Source organism: Microcaecilia unicolor, chromosome 3, assembly GCF_901765095.1.
Source record: "Microcaecilia unicolor chromosome 3, aMicUni1.1, whole genome shotgun sequence".
In the NCBI taxonomy this organism is placed as follows: Eukaryota; Metazoa; Chordata; class Amphibia; order Gymnophiona; family Siphonopidae; genus Microcaecilia; species Microcaecilia unicolor.
Window position 1 is genome coordinate 111,215,335 of NC_044033.1, and position 22,721 is coordinate 111,238,055.

The 22,721-nt window shown below is 43.8% G+C and overlaps 1 protein-coding gene across 2 annotated transcripts in view; it reads left to right on the forward strand.

Annotated features, from left to right (window-relative positions):
- GINS1 (GINS complex subunit 1) overlaps positions 1–22,721 on the forward strand; it is a 97,932-nt gene that overhangs the window by 18,286 nt on the left and 56,925 nt on the right. For both annotated transcript variants that reach the window (XM_030196278.1, XM_030196280.1), the window contains exons 3-4: positions 5,530–5,628; positions 11,585–11,675. In XM_030196278.1, coding sequence (XP_030052138.1) covers positions 5,530–5,628; positions 11,585–11,675 — 190 coding nt within the window. The remainder of the gene's footprint in view (positions 1–5,529; positions 5,629–11,584; positions 11,676–22,721) is intronic.

The window sequence follows — 22,721 nt, forward strand, 5'->3', positions numbered from 1 at the left end:
TGGCTGCCCCCCAGGGACTATAGACAGCTGAGGAGTGCTTGGGAAAAGGAATTGGGAGTTGCAGTGACCTCCTGGGACATCACTAAATCAATAGCACGAATACCCCTGTTAGTATCAGATGCTCGCTTGAGAGAATGTGCCTATCGTTGCATCCATAGGGGATATGTAACTACAGCTCAATTAGCACATATGGGAGGAAATCGAAGCCCGGACTGTCTTAAATGTGGAAGACATCCTGGCACAATGCTGCACATGTTTTGGAGCTGCCCAATTTTAAAAAGGTTCTGGGTTCATGTTCGAGGATTTTGGGAGGAGCGGTTAAGGCTGCGGATTTTGGGGACAGTTGAGCAACTGATTTTAGACATTCCGGGGTCCTTTAGAGGGCAGAATCGTTTTGAAACATTAATGCTCCGTAAGATGAGCCTCTTGGCCAGGAAATGTATTTTACAGTACTGGACGGTCAAAGATCCTCCGGCATACTGGCACTGGAGAAATCAGCTACATCAGCTGGTATCGTGGGAGGCGGGGGAATCTAGGTTCTCGCAGAAAAAGAGAGTTACATTTCTGGCTATCTGGGGCCCTTATTTGCAAAGTCTAAGCCATAGAGGCCGTAGTTTGCTTTTAAATACAAGGTGAACTCTACGGGCTGAACTGAATGGTTATCCAGGTCTGGGGTAAAAGGGGGGGGAAGGGAGGGAATGGGAGAGGGCGGGGGGAGGATTGGTATATTTGATGGGATAATAATGTTGGCAAAAATTTATAAATGCTGTATGCTAGTTAGCAATTGTTGTATATTTAGACTGAAACAGAGCTTGCATGACAATGTTGGTGTTGATACAATGTCAATAAAAAACGTTTGAACTAACATCAAATGTACGATTTTGTTAGCATAACAATAGTATAAACATAAATACAGTAAATACAGCAAAATGAAACCTAATAATAGGACTACCATGAAACAGGATCAAAAATATACATATTTAACAGCACTGAAGTTCAAATAACAGAGATATAATACAGTGTAAGCATAATAATGAAATATCTAATAAGCACACAATTAGAACATTCAAATAACATTTCTATGATACTAATGCTTTTCTACAATACAGCTTACCATATAGCTGAGGGGCCAAACTCAGATATATAGATGGGGTCAAAAGTCAGTTGGGATAAATAAGTGGGTGGCTAAACTAAAGACAAGTTTTTTGTACAGTTTATCAACATATAAGGAACTGGTCTAAGTTACAGTGTGTGAAATAGGCTAGTCCAGATACAGAATGGGTGTAAAGTCAGTCACCCTATATATTAAAGGCTTGTGGAAGAGCCAGGGTTTAACCTGCTTCTTGAAGTAGAGGTAGTCTGAAGTTATACGTATTCCCTCTGGGAGTAAATTCCAGCGCGTGGGGGCTACTTCTGAGAAGACTCACTGGCGAATGTCGCTGCTTCTCAGAACAGTTAAAACTTCCCAGAATGCTTTTAAAGCCAATTAGGCTTGTGCTGCACTCTGAGAATAAATAAATTCGTAGCTTGAACTGCTTCAGCAGCACCTTCACGCTGTGTCCCTGTATGACAGAAACAGCAGGTTGACCATGGTGCTATTTGGGGTATTAGAGTATTTCACTGACTGAGCAAGAGGCAGAGGAGATAGCCAGTTCAGTAGATAGAAGGGGATGTAGCTTTATTGGGGAGGTTGTTTGGGAGAGAGGCACTGGTAACCCTTATTTTCTAAGGCTTGATGTCTGAGTGCGTCTCAGATGGGCAATGAGAGACAGTAATCTGTAAGGGGATCCATTAAACTGTGATCTGTCTTCTGGGACCAATAGGACACACCCCTTTTTATGTTTAGGTGCCATCTTCTCCCCCCCCCCCCCCCCCACTCCATAGAGCACCTCTTAAGAGCGCCATAAGCTATCTTATTTTGTACTACTATTATTTTTTTTCCCCATGTCTTTTATCCTTTTGGATTCTGGATGGCCTATTCCCATTGTTACAGATAGGCGATCTATTCATCTTGCATTGCTGGGTTGCTCCTGAGTTCCTACCTGGTAATTATTAATCCCTCCTTGGTAGTTAAATCTGTCTGTGACATAGCTAAGAGTAAGAAAGCAACAAGGCAAGCGGTCCACCAAATCCAACTTGATGAAAAGAAACAAGAGGCAAACCTTATAGAAAACTGAACCGTCTTTATTTATATTCTAAAGCTCCCAAAGATTCAAACATCTGTGCCCGACATGGCCATGTTTCACCTGAGAAAAGGCTGCGCCAGGAACAGAATTACTAGAAGATCAAACAAAAATACATATATAAATATACTTAAACCAAAAATCATCACCAAGAGAGTTACATACAGAATAAAAAACAATCTGGATCAAAATTTCAAATATATATCAATAAATAAACCCACAAATAAATAAAGTGACTTAGAGGCGTATTTTCAAAGCACTTAGACTTACAAAGTTACATAGAGGGGCATAATCGATAGGGACGCCCAAGTTTTGTTGAGGGTGTCCTCACAAAATGCCCCGATGGAGGGGTGGGGAAACCCCTATTATCGAAACAAGATGGATGTCCATCTTTCATTTTGATAATACGGTCAGGGACGTCCAAATCTTGAAATTTAGGTCATCCTTAGAGATGGTCGTCCCTAGACTTGGTCGTTTTTGATTTTCGGCGATAATGGAAACCAAGGACGACCATCTCAGAAAAGACCAAATGCAAGCCCTTTGGTCATGGGAGGAGCCAGCATTTGTAGTGCACTGGTCCCCCTGACATTCCAGGACACCAACCGGGCACCCTAGGGGGGCACTGCAGTGGACTTCATAAATTGCTCCCAGGTACATAGCTCCCTTACCTTGTGTACTGAGCCCCCCAAAACCCACTACCCACAACTGTACACCATTACCATAGCCCTTACAGGTGAAGGGGGGGGCACCTAGATGTGGGTATAATGGGTTTTGGAGGGCTCGCTGTTTCCTCCACAAACGTAACAGGTGGGGGGGGGGGGAATGGGCCTGGGTCCGCCTGCCTGAAGTGCACTGCACCCACTAAAACTGCTCCAGGTACCTGCATACTGCTGTGATGGACCTGAGCATGACATCTGAGGCTGGCAAAAAATATTTTTAAAGATGTTTTTTGAGGGTCGGAGGGGGGTTAGTGACCACTGGGGGAGTAAGGGGAGGTCATCCCCGATTCTGTCCGATGGTCATCTGGTCATTTTGGCCACCTTTTTGTGCCTTGGTCGTAAGAAAAACAGAACCAGGTAAAGTCTTTCAAGTGCTCGTCAGGGACGCCCTTTTTTTTCCCATTATGGGTCGAGGACGTCTATGTGTTAGACATGCCCAAGTCCCGCCTTCGCTACGCCTCCGATACTCCCCCTTGAACTTTGGCCGTCCCTGCGACGGAAAGCAGTTGTGGACATCCAAAATTGGCTTTTGATTATACTGGTTTGGACCACCCTGCGAGAAGGACGCCCATCTTCCGATTTGTGTCAAAAGATGGGCGTCCATCTCATTTGAAAATGAGCCTGATGGTAACCTATGGAACTTTGTAAGTCAAAGTGCTTTGAAAATGAGCCCCTATTTCCTTAGCGTATGCAGCAGATGAATCCAGGAACTGGTGGGCTGTGTCCACCTACCAGCAGGTGGAGATAGAGATTACAAAGTTGAAGGCAGTGATATCAGACTGTCAGCTCCTCCTTCACTTGAGTATATCTCTATCTCTTACAGGTAGTAGACGGTGTCTCTGCAGCTCCTGGATTCATCTCTTGGGCCTGCTCCTGGGCCTTTTAGCCAGTTGAGCTTAGGGGGTGTTTGGGCTCTGTGCCAACTTTAGGGGCATACCTGGTGGCCTGGGTCCCTGCCTCATGCCGTGGTCCCTTTCCTCCCAGAGTTTGGGCTGCTGTTTGGACTGTAGCCTTCCTCACTAAAAAAAAAACCCCTCTAGTCCACAACAGACCTCTGTTTGCAGCTGTTATCAGTTGTTAGAAAAAATAAATAAATTCAGGACACAGGCTCTGCAGCTGCAGCAGGTTGCTAAGAGGAGCCTTGGGGGTAGCGTCTCTGGAGTCACTGTATGTGTGTAGCCTGCTGAGCGGTTTGGTAGCAGGCTTGCCTGGGAGGTCCCGCTGTCAGCGGGAAGTCTGGCTACACGTCTCTCTCATAAGGGGCAGAGACTGGCTTTAGGACACAGCCATAGAGGCTCCTGCATATAATTTTATGTAAACTGCTTTGGTTGTACGATAGAAACACAGTATATCAAATGTGACCCCTTTACCGTCCCTCACTATTGTTCCAAATACGAGACTTTCTTCTACGGAGTCCAGCATGCAAGATCAATATTTGGAACCTGATTTTAATCCTAAATGCTCAGTCCTTTCCTTCTAAGCTTCACAGGATAGCATTTCTTTAGGTCTTGGAGTAAACATTGGTCTCCTTGGGCCATTTTAAAGGAAAAATATCTCTGCCCTCTTTCCTTCCCCTTCTTGCCCTGTATCCTGCCCCTTCTGAGGGTAGTGTTTCACTTCTGGTAGAACCAGGCTTTTTCTCATCTGATAGTAAAGATGTAGGTCAGGGCATGAATATCCATTTTAACTCAATTGTCGGTCACCTTTGAGATCAAACCGGTGCCTGTGCCTAGCTTCTTTTGAATTTTGTTAGGCCTTAGATTTATTTGATGTGTACTAATAAGGCAGAGTGGCCTTTAAGGCATTGATTTTAGGAAGTATCAAGGAAATAATCACTTAGGACCTCATCACCAAGAGTTGGCAAATCCCAGAGGGCTGGCAAGCACACTCAATTAGAGTGCAGGAATGCTCCTAGGCAGATTTAGAATCTGTCTTTCCAGAGGATAATGATAGGGCAGTACCATTGCTTCTATTGTACCCCTTCTCTAAGTGCCTCAGCATGCATAGGCAAGTCTGGAGTGTCTACATCTTAGGTATAGGATTCCTGAAAGTTATTGTGGCTTCCTCCCACGTGTTCTGGATAAAGCTTGGGTACATCCCATGTCTGGACTAGTCTGGCATGAACAATAAGGAAGGTGAAATTAGGTCTTACCTGATAATTTCCTTTCCTTGATTTCTGCTAGACAGTCTGTTTACATCCAAGGGAAGTCTCAGCCACTGTGGGTGGTGGTCTCTTCAGTGATGAAATTCTGTTGTCCATAGTTTGCAGGTATCTAACTCCCCTTACAAAGAGACAGACGAGGAAAGGTTGCTTGATTATTGTTCACCTAGGTTTTTTGTTTTTTTTTTTTTACCCCTGTTTAAACTTGTTCTGCATTGTTATTCATTTTACTGGCAAATGCCAGGACTGTACCAATCCCTGTAGCAATGATGATGTTCCTGGAAGTGTCTGTATTCTGTCTCCATCAGTCTGCTGCTGGCAGAGGGCTATAACCCATGCATCTGGACTGGTCTAACAGGACTTGAGGAAAGGAAATGATCAGGTAAGACCAAATTTCTCCTCCTGTTTTTCACTGTATTAAGTATTATACAGTTGTTTTTATTCTTTTTCTAATTTTTGAATATAGCAATGAAGCCAAATCAGAAGGACGAAGTGACCTAATCCCAACCATTAAGTTTCGACACTGTTGCCTGTTGAGAAATCGACGCTGTGTTGTTGCATATCTGTAAGTTGCTGATTTGTCATGCATTATTTGTCATGTCATTACTTGTAAATAGAGAAGAGAAGAAAATCCCAATATTTTGGGAGAGGGTAAACAAAATAAGAATTTTTTGATTCTAGTGTGAGTTAAAATTGTTCTCCACTGGCAAGCAGGATTAATAAGCCATTCAAGTAGGTGATAATATCTGATGTTGCCAACATAGTATCAGTTCTATGAACTCATAAAAATTTAGATTTCCTTGAGCTTGCATGGTCTTCCCGCACAATCTCCACCTCTTCAAGGGGCCCTATTTCTAAAGCTCATTAGGCAATTAATGTGTGAATAGTGCACTGTAACTTCTACCACAGAAGCACAGTAAGTGATCTTGCATTATTTCAACGGTTAGCTTGTACTAATTTTGTGTTAAGAGCATTTTGTATTAGGTAACTAGGCGGGGCACGGGTGAAGAGTGAGCATAGAGAGCAAACTGCAGGTAGCATGTGATACATATTGCAGACTAACCCGCGCTTGTGTAGTTAACATGGGTCCACTTAGCACCCCAGATTACCATTGTTTCTAAAGGACATGGGAACAGGAAAATGACATGCCAGGCAGCAGCCCTCCCCCCCCCCACCCCCACCCCCCAGGTAGTTGCTGTATTTCATTTGCACCTACTGCGTGTTAAGTTTTTGCTTTACTGTGCGATAATTGCAAAATCTAACATGCACGTCGCACCTGACCATCATTTTATAAGCTCTCTTTAAAAAGTATTTTGATGGCTACCCTTTCAGGGTTTTGTTTTCTTTCTATCTTGTTAGTACATGTTGGTTTATTCTCCAAGTCCCTTCGTCCCCAGTAGAATCTTTTTTTTCTCCAAGGACAAGCAGACTGTAATTATCACACGTGGGTAACACAACCCGCGTTGAATAGTCCGGAGCTTATTGCAAGCTTGAAAGAGCTTTGTGGAGCACAAGTCATGCTGCACTGCGCATGCGTGAGTTCTCCCGCCCAGGGCAAGAGCGCGGTACTCGCAATTCTTTTTTTTTTTTATCGCGGTGGGGAGTGTACACCATTTTTGTCTCTGCTCCTCAGGGCTGGTTCCACAAAGAGCTTGAGTGCTTTTTTTTTTTTTTCTCGGCATTTTATGCTGTATTTTTTTTTTGTTTCCCTGTGTTCATGTTTTGGCCTTTTCCTTTTCTTTACTTTTTAGTGTCTTTTTCCCACTTTTAAGTTTCCTTTATTTTTCCATGTCACTAGGCCACATTTAGGCCTTTACTGGTCTGATTCTCCCTTTCTTTTATTCTTGGATACTTTGCCCCTTTTTTGGCACCATCGAGTTGTTTGATTTGGCCACGTAGGTATTTCCTTCCATGTCCATGAAAGTTTCCAGTGGCTTTAAGCGCAGTTCCCAGTGCAATAGGACCATCTCTGGTATAGACACCCATTCATAGCCCTTCCAACTGTGTCCTGTGTCTTTGTATGAAGAAAAGGACTCGGTCAGAGAGGCTCAACGAGAAAAGATTTTGAATCCAGCCCAAATCCTCGATGACTGCATCGGCATTGACTGTGTCGACATAAACGAGTGTTGCATCGGTCCACATGGTTGCTAGACCTGCTGATATTGGGATCTATTGTGCATCAAGTGGGTCTCCACCTGCCTCGGCGCCGACTACTGTGCAGGGCTTTGGGACCAACCTGCATCAGACCCATCCCCAAGGCGACTGGAGGATTCAGTGTCCTCATCGACACCGAGAAGCCTCGATGACCAGCTTCAGGCGAAGGCCAAGAAGCATTGGCATCGATCCCCCTCAATGCATGGTGCCGGGAGCACCGAGGCACAGAAGGATTCGGCACCCATGAAGCGTTGGCACCATAAGGACCACTCCCCTTCCATACAAGAGGTGCCAGTGTGGGGGTCTCCCAGCAGCCAGGACCAGCCTCCCGTCTCTGAGCCGACACCCCAATCTTTCCTGGTGTTGGCCCTTGATGAGCACATCTGGGCCTTGCTCTCTGAGCTGCTGGCAGGCTTTATCCAACAGAGTGCATCGGCGTCAAGGGTGCTTGCACCTGCCATGCCTCTAGTTGCAGCCCTGCATGGCCCTCAGCTTGCGGTGAGGCCTCCGATGCCGGTGTCACATGCGGCCCTGACATCGACTTCCGCCGAGTCGGTACTCCGCTGGAATCGGTGCAAGAGCCGACTCCTTGATTCCCCTCTCAGGGACATGGCTCCTCTAGGTTGAGGTAGGCTCAGTTTCAGCCTTCACAGGCGGTTTTTGCCAACACCAAAGAGGAGTACTCTTGGGAGTCATATGATGACTCTTGATACTTCTTGGAGAAGGAGTCATGGGATACCATTTGACCCCCTCCCTTCCATGGGAAAGGAAAAAGTCTCCCCTGGAGAGCCTTTCCTTCACCTCTTTTGTTAAAGAAATGGCAACTGCCATTCCATTTCCTTTAGAAGTGGAGGACGAGACCAGGGCTAAGATTCTCGAGGTCCTGGACTACAAGTCCCCTCCTAGAGAGGCTGTGATGGTCCTGCTTCACGAGGTCTTGCAGGATGTTCTCGTTCGGAATTGGGAGTCCCCTCTTTCTGTCCCGGTACTCCCCAAAAAGATTGACACCATGTACCAGATTCAAAGTACCCTTGGGTTTGATAAGCCTCAGCTGCCTCATCATTCCATGATGTTTGAATCTGCCCTCAAAAGAGGCAAGAGTTATAGAGACTATGCTTGCGCAAGCTGCTAGATTTGGCAGATGCTCTCCCTCCGGAGCCAGCCTCATCGCTTTGCCATTTAGCCAAACAACAGAAGGCATGTCGTAAGTTCTTGGCCAGGGGCACCTACAACACTTTTGATGTGGCTTCCAGGATCTCTGCCCAAAGTATAGTGATGTGCAGACTGTCATGGCTGTGTGTCTCTGACTTAGAACTGGCGGTTCAGCAGAGGTTGGTGGATGCCCATGCCATGGGGATAATCGTTTTGGAGAGAAGGTTGAGGAGGTCACTGACCAAATCGAGAAACACACTGATACCATCCATTCCCTCTTCCGCCGGGCGCATCCTGCATCTCCCTCCTCCTCTAGGAGGTATTTTGGCAAGTCAAGGAAGGGTGCCTATTACTCGCAGAGGCGTAGGTTCGGAGCCTCTTCTTGCCCACCTTAGCAAGCTCAACCCCAGTGCACTCGTTCCTGTCAACAGCATTTGCCTAAGGTACCAGTAGCTCCCCAGTCGAAGCAAGGTGAGAGCTTTTGACTGACTCCAGCAGAGCGTAACCACAGTAACAGCGACCGTACCAGACAATAAGGTCAGAGGGAGGCTGAAGTTTTTCCATGAAAGGTGGCCCCTTGTAACCTCTGATCAGTACGTTCTTCAAATAGTCTGTCTCAGTAACAACCTCCACTGGTGACAAAGACCACCAAATTGCCCACCGAGAGCGGAGTGGAGGAGTAGCCTAGTGGTTAGAGCAGCGGACTCTGTTCCTGGGGAACTGGGTTCGATTCCCACTGCAGCTCCTTGTGACTCTGGGCTAGTCACTTAACCCTCCATTGCCCAAGGCACAAATAAGTACCTGTATATACTATGTAAACCGCTTTAAATGCAATTACAAAAACCACAGAAAGGCAGTATATCAAGCCCCATTCCCTTTCCCTCATTACTTCATCTGTCAGCACGGACAGGTACTTGCAGAGGAACTCTCTGCCCTTCTGAAGGCCCATCCTAGACCTAAGGGCCCTGAACAAATTCCTGGTCCAAAAAAGGTTCAGGATGTTTTCCCTGGGCACCCTTCTTCCCATGATTCACATCCAAATTTCTGGGAAGTTTACATCTTTGTGATACATATTTTCTCCGAGAACAAGCAGGCTGCTTGTTCTCACATGTGGGTCGACGTCTGCGTCGGCCCAGGAATCGGCATTTTGCAAGCAAAATAAAACAAAGTTTTGCCAGAGTCTTCTGACGTGTGCACCGCGCATGCGTGGACTGAATTCCCGCCCGTCGCGTGAGCACGTCTCATCAGTTTTCTTTTCTCTGCGTTGAGGTGCAGTAGGTTTTTATCTTCGCTCTTCCTTGTCATCAGCAGCAGATGAATCCATTAACTGATGGGTTGTATCCGCCTACCAGCAGGTGGAGATAGAGAACACTGAAAAACCACAGTGACCCTTGGACGGCTAGCCCCCAACTGCCTTCAGTATTTCTCTATCTCCCAGCAGGTGTGGACGTAGCTTGATCAGCTTCTGGATTTCAGACTGCCTGGGGTGGCTCCTGTGCTTTGCCAGTTGAGCAGGGGTGTTGTGACTGGTGGTGCCCACTTTAAAGGCATATAGGTTCGCCCTTTCCCTGCCTTACCCATTCCCCCACCTCCCGGAGTCCCTCTGTTGCTGCCTGCCTCCAACTTTCCTCACAGCGTTTAAAAAAAAAAAAAAAAACAAGAGCGTGCTTTTACTGCGTGGCTATTCTGAGACTTTTTCCAGAGATTCTGGTTCTGTGCAGCTTGACCGGAGCTCGTTGACCCGGTCCTCTGAGGTGAGAGTTAGGCATATTTTCAAAGCACTTAGCCTTCCAAAGTTCCATAGAAACCTATGGAACTTTGGAAGGCTAAGTGCTTTGAAAATATGCCTCAGTGGTGCCCAGCTCCTCCGCGGAGGTCCCGTGGTTCCGATCGGGGTAAGTTTTGGCGTGAAGCCGCCATTTTATTGTTCTATTCCCGTCCTGTCCGGCGATGGCTGCTGAGGGAGTTAAGCGCTGCTCCCGTTATGGTAAATGCAGATCAGCAGCGGGGCTGTGTAAAACGTGCTCCTTAGACGCTCATGCTAGTACGAGCGTGGCGAGCGATGTTTCTTCCCGCTGGCAGCGGGCGCCATTTTGGAAGTGCCGCATGTCTCAACCCTCGTGGTTGCGGAGGAGTCTGAGTGCAGGGGGGCGCCTCGTTTAGAGGCTGCCAGAGGAGCTCCTACATCAGTTTCTCCTAATTCGGAGGCGGGGGGTCATGGTGTGTTTTTCTCCCCTGAGTTTGTGCTTTTAATGCATAAGGCTTTCATGCTGAAAAGAGCTCTGCCGCAGGTGTCTGACACTGCGTTGCATCCTGGGTTCCCTCCGGGTGTTGATGCCCCGGGGATGGCTTCAGAGGTTATTTCCTCCCCCGAACGTTGGAAACACGCTAAACATAGATGGGTAAATTCCCCGTCTGACAGTGGCACATATCCTTTCTCTCCCCCGTGGAGAGTCTTAGGGATCTGGCAGGCCCTCAGGGATGGATGATCCAGAGGAGGGTGCCTGTTTGCCACTGGATTTGGATGATCCCAATGCAGTCCGGATTTTCCACCGCGACGAGCTGCCAGCTCTCATTACTGAAGCCTTGCAGGCCCTCTTGATTGATGATCCTGCTGAAGGCGAGGCCTCCTATGTTAATCTTAGGATGGCGCGTACTAAGAAGCCTACTCGGGCCTTTCCGGTGCATGACTCCATCCAAGAGCTTATTTCTGCTCAATGGTCTGACCCAGATGGGCCTTTGAAAGTGGCCAGGGCTATGGGTCAGCTTTACCCTCTAAGTGAGGAGCACTTGGCCCCTTTGGGGATGCCTAAAGTGGATGCATTGGTCACGGCAGTGACAAAAAAGACCACTCTCCCAGTAAAGGGAGGGGTCGCTTATTTCTTCATATGCTTTTTGATTTAACTGACAAAATGTGCTCACGCGACGGGCGGGAAATCAGTCTGCGCATGCATGGTTTTATTTTGCTTGCAAAATGCCAATTCCTGGGCCAACACAGACGTCGACCCACATGTGAGAACAATCAGCCTGCTGTCCTCAGAGAATACCTGTTACAGGTAAGTGTCTTCGCTTTTTTGTGGGAAGTGGCTACAGCAACCTGATTCACAGAATTTAGTAGATAAATGTATGTGGTGGTTGCTATTAGCTATGGATGAAATGGAATTGAGAGTCTCCAAGTTTGACTATGGTTAACAGTCTGTTTCTTTCTTTAACAGCTATGACCGTTTGCTTCGAATCCGAGCACTTCGATGGGAATATGGCAGTGTGCTGCCAAATGCTCTCAGATTCCATATGTCAGCAGAAGAGGTTTTCTTTGTCTTATTTTTAATTACATTTTGTAGCTTATATATTCATGGGGCAATAAAGTAAATTGGTGGTACAGACCCATATGTTAGGATCAATAATCAAAACAAAACTACATGAATAGTTTTGTTTTGATTAGTTTATTTTTATTTATTTGTGACATTTATATCCCACATTATCCCAAACAAGTTTGAGTTCAATGTGGCTTACAATAAACAGTATAAGATACATAACAAAGAATAATGGTTAAGAAAGTAATTTGTTGTAAGAATCCAATTTTACAATACAGTATCATAAACGTACTGGGAGAGCTATGCATGTTTAACATTTAGAAAATCTATTATGAATGAGAAATTGTACATGAAACAAAGAGAAGGTTAATGATAAATAGAGTAATAACCAATTCAGGTAATAATTAGTTGTTTGAGATATGGTTGTTCTTTGTGAGGGTTTGTTTGGCTAGGAACGATTTGAGGATTTTGCCGAATCTAGTATATTCCTGTCTATTTTGTTATTTTGGATGGTAAGGAGTTCCACCATTTGGTTCCTAGATAAGTGAAGTCTGCAGAGTGGACAGTTTTGTAGATCACATTTTTCTAATTTGGGAAGTGTATTATGAGATAGTTTCTTGCCTCATATTTAGCGTTTCTTTGAGATAAGTTTTATTAATGGTACCATATAGTCTGGAGCTCTGCCATTTAGGATTTGAAAGATAAAGGTACATAATTTGAAGGTGATTCTCGCTTTGGTGCGAAGCCAGTGTAATTTGATTAATAAGGGGGGGGGGCCCTTTCAAAATTAGAGATTTTGTATATGAACCTGTCTGCAGTGTTTTGAGCTATTTGGAGTTTTTTCAACAGGTACTCCTTACAGCCAGCATATATGGCATTACAATAATCGATTGTACCAATAGTCTGAATGTTTCTGGTGAGAAATAGGGTCTGATTCTTTTTAGTTTCCAAAGAGACCTGAAAGGTTTTGTGATTACTGAGGGAGTATCAAATGTTACATGCTTGTCTACAATTATACCTAGAATTTTCAGATTATTGTTAATGGGGAATGAAGTAGTGTCAATTGTAGTCATTTTGGTCAAATAGGTTGGTAATGACCATGAATTTGTTTTTTTTTTTTCTTTATTTAGCTTTAGTTTGGATTCTGAGGCCCAGGTTTCCAACAAATTTATTTATTTGAGTACTCCTCTGATTTTAACAATTTTTTGTTTGAAAAAAAGTAGCCAGTTGCTCTGCTTTTGGTGGGGACTCAGTGGTTGTGGTTATTTCTTTTGTGAATAATAGACTTTTATCAAATTGAAAAGTTTACTGGTATTAAGGAAATTACCACCGATTATTTTGTTATATTGAGTTTTTGCAATTTTGATCTCAATTTTATATGTTTTGATGGCAGTTTTCCAAGTTAATTTGTTTTCGTTTGATTTATCTTTAGCCCATTTTCTTTCCAGTTTTCTACATTTCCTTTTCAAAAGAAGGATAGATTGATTAAACCAAGTTTAAATTTTCTGGGTTGTTTTGGATGTAGATTTGAGGGGAGCTATGTTATTTAAGACATTTTTGCATAGGTCATCCCATTTAATCATGAAGTTGTTATTGTCTGCTGGAGGAAGAGCACGATTGTTCAAGACGTTAGACCAGACGGTTGTGGTATTTATTTTTTCTCTAGTTTTGTGAGGAGTCGTAGTACTTTTATTTTTCATTTATTTTGTCTTTTCCCTCCAGTAGAGGGAGAACTTAAGTATACTGTGATCTGACCAGGGAGTTTAAGTGTGGTTACTTAGATGAATGTTGTTATTGTTTGTAAATTTATAGGCTAATAGGTCAAGTAAGTGACCTTTATTGTGAGAGGTATGGCTGAATGGTTGTGTGAGTTGCCAGTAGTTTTAAAAGTCAAATACATTTTTTGTATTACTGTCATTCTGATTATCTAGGTGTAAATTGGTGTCCCCTACTAGTAGGACATTATCAAATTTAAGATATTTTCTGTTGATTGCCATCTCCCTAGCTCATCTCTCCATTTATAGTCAATTATTCTAATTAAGACAAGAAGAGGGGAATTTTCAATTTTTATTAGTCTGAATTACATTTAATTTGCTTCTAAGAAGCAAACTCTAAATAAATTACAAATTACAACAGTCAAAAGGATCATTATATTCACCTGATATTTTATTTTATTTATTTATTGCACTTGTATCCCACATTTTCCCACCTATTTGCAGGCTCAATGTGGCTTACAAAGATTTGTTATGGCATCGTCATAACAGGGCAAAGAATACAGTTGGTGTTACAAAGAGATAAAAGGAAACAAGAGGATCTGGTCAAGCAGTTGTAGAGTAAGACATTCTGAATAAGGAGTTTAGGTGCCGTGTTCTTGTTAGTTATGGGTTCTCGTGGTAGGCTTTGTTAAAGAGAGAGGTTTTCAGAGCTTTGCGGAAGTTATTTAGTTCGTTGATCGTTTTCAAGTGAGTTGGTAGTGCATTCCACATTTGCATACTAATGTAGGAAAAGCTGGTGGCAAGTGTTAGTTTGTATTTTAAACCTTTACAGCTGGGGAAGTGTAGGTTGAGAAAGGTGCGGGAAGATCGTTTAGCATTTCTGGATGGCAGGTCCACGAGGTCTAGCATGTAGGTCGGGGCATCTCCATAGATGATTTTATGAACAATTGTGCAGATCTTGAACGTGGTACGTTCTTTCAGTGTGAGCCAGTGTAATTTCTTTCTTAGGGGTTTTGCACTTTCATATTTTGTTTTTCCAAATATAAGTCTGGCTGCAGTATTCTGGGCCGTTTGAAGTTTTTTGATGGTCTGTTCTTTACAACCAGCAAAAAGTGCATTGCAATAGTCCAGGTGACTTAATACCAATGATTGTACCAGGTTGCGAAAGATGGTCCTTGGGAAGAACGGTTTTACTCTTTTGCGTTTTCACATGGAGTGAAACATCTTCTTTGTTGTATTCTTCACGTGGTTTTCAAGTGTGAGATTTCGGTCAATGGTGACTCCCAGAATTTTCAGATTGTTTGAGACGGGGAGGGAAAAGTTAGGGGTGGTTATGGTGGTGAATCTAGTTGTGTTGTGAGGTGAGCATGAGGCATTGTGTTTTTTTTCTGCATTGAGTTTTAGCTGAAATGCGTCCGCCCCGGAATGCATGATTTGGAAGCTTTGGTTGATTTCGTTGGTGATTTCCTTTAGGTCTTGTTTGAACGGGATGTAGATCGTGACATCATCTGCATATATGTATGGGTTAAGGTTTTGATTGTCTAATAGCTTGGCTAGTGGTATAATCATTAGGTTAAAGAGGGTTGGTGATAGGGGGGATCCTTGGGGAACTCCGCATCCAGGTAACCATGGGGCTGATATCGTCGCGTTAGTTGTTACTTGGTATGATCTTGTTGTCAAGAATCCTCTAAACCAGTTAAGAACGTTGCCTCCAACTCCAAAGTATTCCAGGATATGTAGTAATATTCCATGGTTGACCATGTCAAAGGCACTGGACATGTCAAATTGTAAGAGAAGTATGTTATTGCCTGTTGCAATTGTTTGTTTAAATTTATTCATTAGGGTTACTAGTACTGTTTCTGTGCTGTAGTTCGATCGAAATCCTGATTGAGATGCGTGCAGGATTGAGTATTTATTTAGGTGGTTAGTGAGTTGTTTCGTCACTACACCTTCCATAAGTTTGGTTATTAGCGGGGATAGATGCTACTGGGCGATAGTTGGTTAAGTCACTTGTACTTTTCTTTGCATCTTTAGGTAAGGGAGTGAGTAGAATATTTCCTTTATCCTTTGGGAAGAGACCATTTTGTAGCATGTAATTTAGGTGTCTCGTGAGGTCTATTATGAATTGTTGAGGGGCATTTCTTATCAGATTACTAGAACAGATGTCTAATTTGCATTGCGATTTGGCATATCTTTTGAGTGATTGGGAGATATTTTCGATCGATAGAGAGTCAAATTTGGTCCATGATCGGTCTGCTAGATATTCCCCATGTATTGGGTGTAGACACTCAAGAAGGTTTGTATAATCAATTGTGTTGCTGGGTAACATAGTTCGTAGCTTTATGATTTTCCCTAGTACCTTAAAAAATTTTAATTAAACAACTATAATACTAAGTTGCAGTCCAGCAGCGAGAGGAGTGCTATCCAGTCTTCTGCATTGAGTGTCACATGTATGACTATCTCCCAGTTGGTGAGATGACATATGTGTGTGTTCGATGCAAAGAGCTCCTAGCTTTCAGAGAACGAGTCCATTCTCTTGAGGTTAGAGTAGCAGACTTGGAGGAGCTGAGGGAGACAGAGAGGTACATAGAGGAGGCCTACAGGGACGCTGTAGAGAAGTGCCACCTCCAATCTGGCAGCCCATGTGCTGCCTTGGAGGAGGGAGGCCTTCTAAAAGGAGAGCATCACCCTGGTGAGGCTGGAAGTAATCCTGTAGACATGACCACCACACCAGGGAATGTAATATCCTCTTGCACCGAGGATGTGTCTCCAGGGGCTAGTGCTCAGGTGGGAAGGGTTAGGACAGCTGTTGTAGTTGGTGATTTGATTATTAGGCATGTAGATAGCTGGGTGGCTGGTGGACGTGAGGATCACCTGGTCACTACCCCTCCTGGTGTGAAGGTGACGGACCTCGCGCGTCACCTAGATAGGATTTTAGATAGTGCTGGGGAGGAGCCGGCTGTCTTGGTACATGTGGGTACCAATGACATAGGAAAATGTGGGAGAGAGGTTCTGGAAGCCAAATTTAGGCTCTTAGGCAGAAAGCTCAAATCCAGAACCTCTAGGGTAGTATTTTCTGAAGTGCTACCCATGCCACATGCTGGGCCCAAGAGACAGGCAATGCTCTGGAGTCTCAATACATGGATGAGACGATGGTGCAGGGAGGAGGGTTTTAAATTTGTTAGGAACTGGGCAACATTCTGGGGAAGGGGGAGCCTATTCTGAAAGGATGGACTCCACCTTAACCAGGGTGGCACCAGGCTGCTGGTATCGACATTTAAAAAGGAGATAGAGCAGCTTTTAAACTAGTGACTGGGGGAAGGCCAGCAGTCGCTCAAAAGCACATGGTTCGGAATGAGGTATCTTTTAAAGGTATCACCAAAATAGGAAAGATATTGTACCCCGATAATGAGGTTTCAAAAGAGACCGTAGTAGATCGGGTGTCCGTAAATAAAAATAAAAATCAGACAAAAGATTGGAAATTAATACTGTCAAGTACTGAGCATGATGTAAACAGGAACAACAAACATAGTTTGAAATGTCTATATGCGAATGCCAGAAGCCTAAGAAATAAGATGGGAGAACATATTGCACTAAATGAAAAATTAGATATAATAGGCATCTCTGAGACCTGGTGGAAGGAGGATAACCAGTGGGACACTGTCATACTGGGGTACAAATTATATCGTAGTGATAGGGTGGATGGAATTGGTGGAGGGGTAGCATTCTATATTAAGGAGGCCTTGAATCAAATAGATTGAAAATTCTGCAGGAAACAAAACACATCTTGGAATACCTTTGGATTGAAATTCCATGTGTAAAGGGGAAAAGGATAGTGATAAGAGTGTACTACTGTCCACCTGGCCAGGATGAACAGACAGATGTAGAAATGTTATCAGAAACTAGAGAGACTAACAAACTGGGCAACACATTAATAATGGGTGATTTCAATTACCCTGATATTGACTAGGTGAATATAACATCAGGGCATGCTAGGGAGGTAAAATTCCTTGACGAAATCAAGGACTGCTTTATGGAGCAGCCGGTATAGGAGCCGACAAGAGAAGGAAAAATTCTAGATCTAGTCCTTAGTGGAGCGCATGATCTGGTGTGGGAGGTAATGGTGATGGGGGCCACTTGATAACATTGATCATAATATGATCAGATTTGATATTAGCTTTGGAGTAAGTATAAACAGGAAATCCAATACATTAGCGTTTAACATTCAAAAAGGAGACTATGATAAAATGAGAAGAACGGTGAAAAAGAAACTTAGAGTGGCTGTGAGGGTCAAAAATTTACAACAGGGGTGGATGCTGTTCAAAAATACCATCCTGAAAGCCCAGGCCAAATATATTCCATATATTAAAAAAGAACAGAGGAAGACCAGCCGGCATGGTTAAAAATGAGGTGAAGGAAGCTATTAGAGATAAAAGAAAATTTTTTCAGAAAATGGAACCCACTGAAAATAATAAGAAACAGCATAAGGAATGTCAAATCAATTGCAAAGCGCTGTTAAGGAAGGCTAAGAGGGACTTTGAAAAAAAGATTGCTTTGGAGGCAAAAACACATAGTAAAAATTTGCTTAGGTATATTAAAAGCAAGAAGCCAGCAAAAGAATCAGTTGGACCGCTAGATGACCGAAGGGTAAAAGGGTCAATCAGGGAAGACAAAGCTGTAGTGGAGAGATTAATTGAATTCTTTGCTTCAGTCTTCACCGTGGAAGATTTGGGAGAAATACCGGTGCCAGAAATGCTATTCAATGCTGACGAGTTGGAGAAACTGAATGAAATCTCTATAAACCTAGAGGATGTAATGGGGTAATTTGACAAATTGAAGAGTAGCAAATCTCCTGGACCGGATGATATTCATCCCAGAGTACTGATAGAATTGAAAAATGAACTGGCGGAACTATTGTTAGTAATATGTAATTTATCGTTAAAATCAAGTGTGGTACCGGAAGAGTGGAGGGTAGGCCATGTGCCGATATTTAAAAAAGGTTCCAGAGGGGATCCGGGAAATATAGACCGGTGAACCTGATATCGGTGCTGGGAAAAATGGTAGAGACTATTATAAAGAACAAAATAACAGAGCATATTCAAAAGCATGGATTAATGAGACAAAGCCCAACATCCTGTGTCCTTCCTGCCCATCTGCCCCCCCCCCCCCCCCCCCCCACCCCAGATGCAACTTCTATTTCTGCAGAGACAGGACATGTCAGAGAGAAGGCTCTGAATGGAGCAGGCAACGGTTGTGAAGCCTTGCTGCTGCCGGCAACCTTCACCAGAGACATTGCTTGGGATAAACATAAAAGAATCCTGTTCAGAAGGAATGGATCCTCAGGAGCTTAGCCGAGATTGGGTGGCAGAGCCGGCGGTGGGAAGCGGGGCTGGTGGTTGGGAGGCGGGGATAGTGCTGAGCAGACTTATATGGTCTGTGCCAGAGCCGGCGTTGGGAGGCGGGACTGGTGATTGGGAGGCGGGGATAGTGCTGGGCAGACTTATACGGTCTGTGCCAGGGCCGGCGGTGGGAGGCGGGACTGGTGGTTGGGAGGCGGAGACAGTGCTGGGCAGACTTATACTGTCTGTGCCCTGAAGAGGACAGGTACAAATCATAGTAAGGTATAAAAAAAGTAGCACATATGAGTTTATCTTGTTGGGCAGACTGGATGGACCGTGCAGGTCTTTTTCTGCTGTCATCTACTATGTTACTATGTTATGATTTAGTGAAGGGAAACTTGCCTCACCAATCTACTACATTTCTTTGAAGAGGTGAACAAACGGATAAAAGCGAGCCGGTTGATATTGTGTATCTGGATTTTCAAAAGACATTTGACAAAGTACCTCATGAAAGACTCCAGAAGAAATTGGAAAGTCATGAGATAGGAGGTAGTGTCCTATTGTGGATTAAAAACTGATTAAAGGATAGAAAACAGAGTAGGGTTAAATGGTCAGTATTCTCAATGGAGAAGGGTAGATAGTGGGGTTCCCCAGGGGTCTGTGCTGGGACCACTGCTTTTCAACATATTTATAAATGATCTAGAGATGGGAGTAACTAGTGAGGTAATTAAATTTGCTGATGACACAAAGTTATTCAATAGTTAAATCGTGAGAGGATTGTGAAAAATTACAAGAGGACCTTACAAGACTGGGAGACTGGGCATCCAAATGGCAGATGACTTTTAATAAGAACAAGTGCAAAGTGATGCATGTGGGAAAGAGGAATCCAAACCATAGTTACGTGATGCAAGGTTCCACATTAGGAGTCACCACCTAGGAAAAGGATCTAGTTGGTACTGTTGATGATAGGTTGAAACCTTCTAAAGATGTAAAGAGAGGTGACAAGACCTTTTTCAGATATCTTGGAGAAAGGAGAAGAGATAGGAATGGAATTGCGAGACTGAAAGATAATGAGAATGGCTATGTGGAGAGTGATGAAGATAAAGCAAACGTGCTAAACAATTATTTCTCTTCGATGTTCACGGAGGATAATCCTGGCGAAGGACCGCGGTCGGCTGCTGAGGGAACGTCTGGGAATGGAGTGGATACTGCGCCGTTTACAGAAGAAAGAGTTTATAAACAGCTTGAGAATCTGAAGATGGACAAAAGTATGGGGCCGGATGGGATACATACAATGCATACCAGGATTCTGAAGGAGCTCAGAGAGGTCCTGGCGGGACCGCTTAAAGATTTATTTAATAGATCTTTACGGACGGGAGAGGTTCCGTGGGATTGGAGACAAGCGAATGCGGTCCCTCTTCGCAAAAGTGGAGACAGGGAAGAAGTGGGAAACTACAGACCGGTAAGTCTCACATCGGTGGTAGGAAAAATAATGGAGTCGCTGCTGAAAGAAAGGATAGTTAACTTTCTAGAAGCTGACGGGTTACAGGACCCGAGGCAACATGGCTTTACCAAAGGAAAATCCTGCCAAACGAATCTTATTGACTTCTTTGACTGGGTGACCAAAGAACTGGATGAAGGACGTGCGCTAGATGTAATCTACTTGGACTTCAGCCAAGCCTTTGATACGGTTCCCCACAGAAGACTCGTGAATAAGCTGAAAGGGTTGAACTTAGGACCGAAAGTGGTCAACTGGATAAGAAATTGGTTGACTGACAGGTGGCAGAGGGTGGTGGTAAAGGAATCAACTCGGAGGAAAGGAAGGTGAGCAGTGGAGTTCCTCAGTGCTGGGGCCTATTCTGTTTAATATATTTGTGGGAGATATTGCTGAAGGGTTGGAAGGAAAGATGTGCCTTTTTGCAGATGACACGAAAATAGCCAATAGAGTGGATACCCTGGAGGGAGTAGAAATGATAAGGGATCTCCGAACCTTAGAAGAATGGTCAAGGGTCTGGCAGTTAAAATTTAATAATAAATCACTCAAGCTAAAGTAATACTTGAAAATCACAACACAACCTCACACCAGTTGTGTAAATGCAATGTAGGATGCACCCCCTATGTAAGATCTAATCACTCTTATTAGATGGAGAAAAAAGCTTCAGTGTCACCACCCAGCCAGCCCAACACAGCAGGCTATAAGGTGTAGTTTCGGTGTGCCATCATATAGCTTAAAAAAACTCCATCAGTTGTTGTTAACTAATTCCACTCAAATTATTTGCTTCAACTATTCAATTGTTGACTAACAAATGTGTGTGTCCACAATATTGTAGATCAGTTTCATATACAATCCTGATACAATTTTAAAGTTCTGTTGTATGAGATAAAACAGGGGACACCACTAGAAATCACTTAGCTTCATCTGAACGCTGTAGTGTTCCACTCATTCTGGTGCTCTCCACTCAACCCGACAGGGAGCCCCCATTTCGCTAATGCTGCGTCAGGGGTTTTACTTTTATCTCTTGTTGTATCGATTATGATCCAATCTCTGCTCTGCTGTATCCAAGAATCGCTGCTGGCAGATAGCGAGCCCTAAGAAACTGGCACCATCTTTAAAGGGACTTAAACTCCTCCCTTTCCTCGATCTGTCTTTGAATATGTCACATCCTCTAGCTGTATCAACTCACTTTCTTTTCATTCACCAATATCTGATTTTAGTGGGCATTGATCCAAATCCTCTGTGTAGTTAGAAGAACGCCGACCATTCAACCCGAACATTTAATCCTTCTGGCTCAACTGAATTAAAGAAAAAGATCCATTTTTGTTCTTTGAGACGTAATGTTCTGCCTAGATCCCCCCTTCTTTGCGACGGTTTAACCTGTTCAAGTACCATACAGGACAAGTCATCAAAATGATGGTGGTGTAATTCACTGTGTGCTACCAGCGGTGCTTTCCGTTTCATCAATTTCATACAGGACTTGTGTTCCATCAGCCTAGTCTTCAGGCTTTGCGTAGTTTGTCCGATATATATTAATCCGCAGGGGCATTGGATCACATATATCACTCCTGTGGATTCACAAGTAGTATTTGATTTCAGAACACATTGCCAACATTATGTGGCAAACCGAACAATGGCCACATTTTTTATGACCACCTATTTCTGTTGGCAACTGAACAGGTGACCAAACATTATTTGAACTAAGCAGATCACCTAAATTACATCCTCTCTGATATGAGAACAAAATATTAGATTTTGCAAATGTGGGATGTGTTCTAAGTAGCTCAAAATGTTAGGGCTTGCTATCTGCCAGTGCGATTCTTGGATACAGCAGAGCAGAGATTGGATCATAATCGTTGATACAACAAGAGATAGAAGTAAAACCCTTGACGCAGCATTAGTGAAACGGGGGCTCCCTGTCGGGTTGAGGAGTAGAGAGCACCGGAATGAGCGGAACACTACAGCGTTCAGATGAAGCTAAGTGATTTCTAGCGGTGTTCCCTGTTTTATCTTATACAACAGAACTTTAAAATTGTATCAGGATTGTATATGAAATTGATCTACAATATTGTGGACACACACATTTGTTAGTCAACAATTGAATAGTTGAAGCAAATCATTTGAGTGGGATTAGTTAACAACAATTGATGGGAGTTTTTTTAAGTTAAATGATGGCACGCCGAGCCTACGCCTTATAGCCTGCTGTGTTGGGCTAGCTGGGTGGCGACACTGAAGCTTTTTTCTCCATCTAATAAGAGTGATTAGATCTTACATAGGGGGTGCATCCTACATTGCATTTACACGACTGGTGTGAGGTTGTGTTGTGATTTTCAGCTACAATTTAATGCCAAGAAGTGTAGAGTGATGCACGTGGGGTGCAGAAACCCGAAAGAGAGATACCGGATAGGAGGGTAGAGATTAGTAAGCTCAACTCAGGAGAGAGACCTTGGGGTGTTGGTGCCTGAGGATCTAAAGGTGAAGATACAAGG